This window comes from Heteronotia binoei, chromosome 17 (assembly GCF_032191835.1).
Source record: "Heteronotia binoei isolate CCM8104 ecotype False Entrance Well chromosome 17, APGP_CSIRO_Hbin_v1, whole genome shotgun sequence".
Lineage (NCBI taxonomy): Eukaryota > Metazoa > Chordata > Lepidosauria > Squamata > Gekkonidae > Heteronotia > Heteronotia binoei.
Window position 1 is genome coordinate 40,156,574 of NC_083239.1, and position 4,676 is coordinate 40,161,249.

The window sequence follows — 4,676 nt, forward strand, 5'->3', positions numbered from 1 at the left end:
ATGGAGCCAATGTGTTACCCACACCCCACTTTTCCAGATGTAAGAATATGGGACCTACCAGGAATTGGAACCCCTGGGTTTGAAGAAAAGGAATACCTAGAAAGGATAAAGGACAGCCAATATGATTTTTTCATCCTTGTGGCTTGTCATTGCTTCACCACCTATGACATCCAGTTGTCCCATACAATCCGGGAAATGGGGAAACGGTTCTACTATGTGTGGTCCAAAATGGACGTTAGCATTAGGAATGAAAAACGGAAACCAGACTTCAGTGAGGAAGTGACCCTTCAAAAAGCCAGGAAATATTGCCTCTATCACTTGAAGAGGGCTGGTATTTCTTCTCCGGTGATTTTCCTCATATCCATTTGGTATCAGGATAAGTATGATTTCCCTCTCCTGAAGAGAGCCTTAGAGAATGAAATCAATGAACTCAGAAAATGTATCTTAAGAACAGCAGTTTTGCAAGATTCTGAAAAGAGAAGCCATGACAGGTATGTTGGGTTTAGTTAGGGATTTAATACAGTGATGTCGAACTCATGAGGGCCGGATCTGAGCTAAATTGTACTTTTTGAGGCTGGGCTATGCAGCCATGCATTACATAAAATGTAATGCCAGGTAGCAGAGATATAAACTTTATAAAGGACTCAGACAAACTCTATCTATCTAACCGAAGAAGAAGAAATTGGATTTATATCCTGCCCTCTACTCTGAATCTCAGCGTGGTCACAATCTCCACAACAGACACCCTGTGAGGTAGGTGGGGCTAAGAGAGCTTTTACAGCAGCTGCCCTTTCAAGGACAGCTCTTCAAGAGCTATGGCTGACTTAAGGGCATCCCAGCAGCTGCAAGTGGAGGAGTGGAGAATCAAGCAGAAACTAAAAATATAAAATGTTCTGAGCCTTGGAAAACATGAAATGGCTGGCCATTGCAAGCTTCCCCCACCACCACCCCGATCTACTCAGATTGGCAATGGCTCTCCAGTGTAATATTTCCCTTTGGCTGTGGATTTGAATGGACTTGAGAACTGGTGCCTAGTGAGTACTCTAATGTGAGTACTCACTAGGCACCAGTTCTCAAGTCCATTCAGGAGAGACAAGCTGGCTCAAAGCATCCACCCTATTTGCAAGGACACAACTCCAGCAAGTAACAGCTTCAGCTGGCCATAGGAATGCTGGAAACTGAAACTGAGCTCCACTGAAACACATTGCAGCACAGACAAAGTTGCAAGGAAAATGTGGAATGGATTTTCTGTTAAGGTCTCTGGGCCCACATAGACTATCTATCTGGGCACAGAGACCTTAGTGGAAAATCCGTTCCAGATTTTCTGCATTTTTAGTGTTCATGAACACTGTGGAGAGGAACTTATTTTCCTGATTTTGGAGGGGGGGGGGTGTAAACAGTATGGCAGTTTGTTTTTCTTTAATTGCTTTTTTCAACACAATGGTATATCAATAAATCACTTATTAATTTGTCGTTCTAATAAGCCGTCATCTAGTAAGATTGTCTTCTGGCAAACTGTTTTGGTAGCAAGTTTCTTTCAAATAAGTAGGGTATAAATACTTTTATGAATAAAAATGAGGATGTATTTAATAGAATCATAGTGTTGGAAGGGACCTCCAGGGTCATCTAGTCCAACCCCCCTGCACAATGCAGGAAACTCACAAACACCTTCCCAGTTTTTATTGGGGTCCTTCTGATTATAAATTTAGTTTTAAAAACCTGAAAAAAATAAAAATGGGGAAGATGTAATACATCTGATAAGGCTGTGTTTTTCTATCCAGGGAGTTTTAAGCGAATTGACACCTCCCCCCTCCCCCAGCAGTTGAATCCAGATTGTCAAAGTAAAATGCAGTGGGAGCACTCATTATATGGAGGAGTTATCACAATATTTGTATTTATTTTTCAGGTCAAGAAGACACATAGATGGGAAAAGTTTGATGCCAGTGGCTAGCAGGAAACCTGAAGAGAGGTCTACCGGGAAAGAAAGAAACCTCTCAGATCTGACTGCATCAAGAAAAAACACACTTGACATTGCCATCACAGGACTGACAGGTGCTGGCAAATCGTCCCTTGTCAACGCCCTGCGGGGTCTATCAGATTTTGATGAGGAAGCAGCCAAAACTGATGTGATAGAAGGAACAAAAGAGCCAATGGGTTACTCACATCCCGCCTTTCCAGATGTAACAATATGGGACCTGCCAGGAATTGGGACACCTAGTTTTAAAGCTGAGGAATACCTAGAAAGGGTAAATTACAGCCAATATGATTTCTTCATCATTGTCTCTTCGAATCGCTTCACTGTCTATGACATCCAGCTGTCCCATGCAATTCGGAAAATGACAAAGCGGTTCTACTACGTGAGGTCCAAAATGGACCTCAGCATTGAGAATGAAAAACTGAAACCAGATTTCAATGAGGAAACAACCCTTCAGAAAGTCAGGAAATAATGTTTTGATAGTTTGGTGGAGGCTGGTATCTCTTCTCCACGTATCTTCCTTGTCTCTAGTTGGTATTGGGAGAAGTATGATTTTCTATTCCTGCAAAGAGCCTTAGAGGATGAACTTGAGGCTCTGAGGAGACGTATTTTAGGACCCAGATTGAGAAAAGGAGATGACCAGTACGTTGGGTTGAATTGATTCTTGATTTGATGCCTTTGAACAAAATTGTATTTAAAAATGGAGATCTGGGCCTATTATGCACGCACAACTTACTGCAAATTTTCTGAGCAGGAAGCCTTTAATGTTAACTCTGGCACCGATTTCCCACTCACCTTACACGGCTGTCACGTTCCTTCCTTCTGATTTCACACTATCTGCCCCAGGGCTGCAACTAGTGTTCCCTCTAAGCTGCAGAGTTTTGTGAGCTACTGGCATCAAAGTTGTGAGCTACTGCATAAATTATTGTGCTCTGGGGTCATCCTTCCTGAGCTAAGACAAAAATGTGTGAGCTGGCGGCTAAAAATCTGAGCTAGCTCACGCTAACTCAGCTTAGAGGGAACACTGGCTGCAACTAGCGTTGATGTTTTTGCACAGAAAAATTTGTTTGCCGCGCAAAAACGCTGACGTTACTTGCAGCCCCGGGAAGGATAGTGTGAAATCGGAATGAAGTCCCACTGAGAAGAGGAACGTAAGAGTGGCGTAAGGTGACTGGGAAACCGGTCTGGATTTTGTGCCTGATTTATGTACCTTTCCTTTTCCTCTGGTGCATTTATTCTGCAATTACAATTTTTAAAATGCACTTTTCTAAATTGGGCTAGAATGTCATTGGACATGAAATAACATCAAATGATATTAGCACCTGACTGTTTTAATGTTTATGTGTAATTTTAATTATGATGTAATTATGGGTTAATTTATGTGTATTGTGATTTTATGGGCTGTGAGCTGCCCCGAGCCTGCTTCGGCGGGCAGGGCGGGATATAAATCTAATAAACCTAAACTTGTGATGTGTGGGGGATGGTGTCCAAAGTTTTTTTTTAAATTTATGCAGTTTCTGTATCACAGCTGAGCAGTAGCATCCAGCAAGGGCTTTCCACTTAAAATCTTGTGGTGCAGGTTTTGCACCTGCATTTTAATGGTGGTTGGTTGAATGAAAGGGAACAGAAAGGAACACAGGCAAAGGGGGAAAACCCAATGTTGAAATTGACAATACCTTTTTTGAAACTGACAAGAAGCTGCAAAGCCCCATTTCTCATATTGGGGCGCACTTGGGGTTTCTCTGCTGTGTTATCAGACCCTGTGCAAAATGGGAAAGAGTCACATGATCTCAATATGGGGAAACATGTTGAGTGTACAGTATGCATAGTAGAACTCACTGACATTGGCATTGCAAGCCATTGATAGTTGGCAATGTCTGTGGGCTGGCTCCGCCTCTTCTGGCTACCATTCTGGGGTTGGCTCCACCTCTTTTGACAGCCATTTTGTGTTTGCATGCGCCACTCTGTGTCACTTACCCAAAGGTGCCCACAGGCTTAAAAAGGTTGGGGACTCCAATGCAGGCATGAGGAACAAGAAATAAGACCCAATGATAGGATGCAGAGAGTGCCAGCAAGAATTGCTGGGGTGGCTAAAACTAAACCAAAGTAAAAAAATCAGAAACAAAAGTCAGAGATCTGACTGACAATTCCCTAAATGAGTACACTGGGAATGTTTCTGTGTGTGCGCATGCTAGTTTTGGTCTTAACGTGTCTGAGGATGTAGTTTTATACTGCTCTGCAGCCCCTGACTTGGGCTGAAAGGTGGGACAGAAGTCTTGTTAGTGAAAATAAATTAATGAATCTTTGCCATGACAAAACACCCAGTTGCTATTGAAATGGTGATCCAAATGATGAACATTTAAAGAAGTATTTTATTTGCATCATCTCTTGAAAACGAAACAGCTGCACTACAGTCAGAAGGCTGGGGGGTGGAGTTTGTTACAAATATCGCTAACACTGAGAAATACTCTCCCCCCCCCCAAAAAAGATTTTTTCCTGGTTTTCAAAGTAGTTTTTCTCATGTTATTAAACAAAAATGCATAAGGGATGTTTTACCATCCATTCCTCTCACTATTCTTTATAAATCAGTAACTATAAGGATCATATGGTGCGTGGGGGGTGCTATTTTCATATTGGGAGCATGGAGGGGCCCTTTCTCACGACTTGTGGTAGCTTTTGACAGCCAGAAAAGGAGAGCTCT

At 42.3% G+C, this 4,676-nt stretch overlaps 1 protein-coding gene across 1 annotated transcript; it reads left to right on the top strand.

Annotated features, from left to right (window-relative positions):
• Positions 1–2,501, top strand: LOC132585831 (interferon-gamma-inducible GTPase 10-like). Its single transcript, XM_060257708.1, has 2 exons — positions 1–491; positions 1,907–2,501. The coding sequence occupies exons 1-2, from the start codon at positions 1–3 to the stop codon at positions 2,445–2,447; spliced, it is 1,032 nt and encodes a 343-aa protein (XP_060113691.1). The 3' UTR covers positions 2,448–2,501.
• The last annotated feature ends 2,175 nt before the right edge of the window (positions 2,502–4,676 follow it).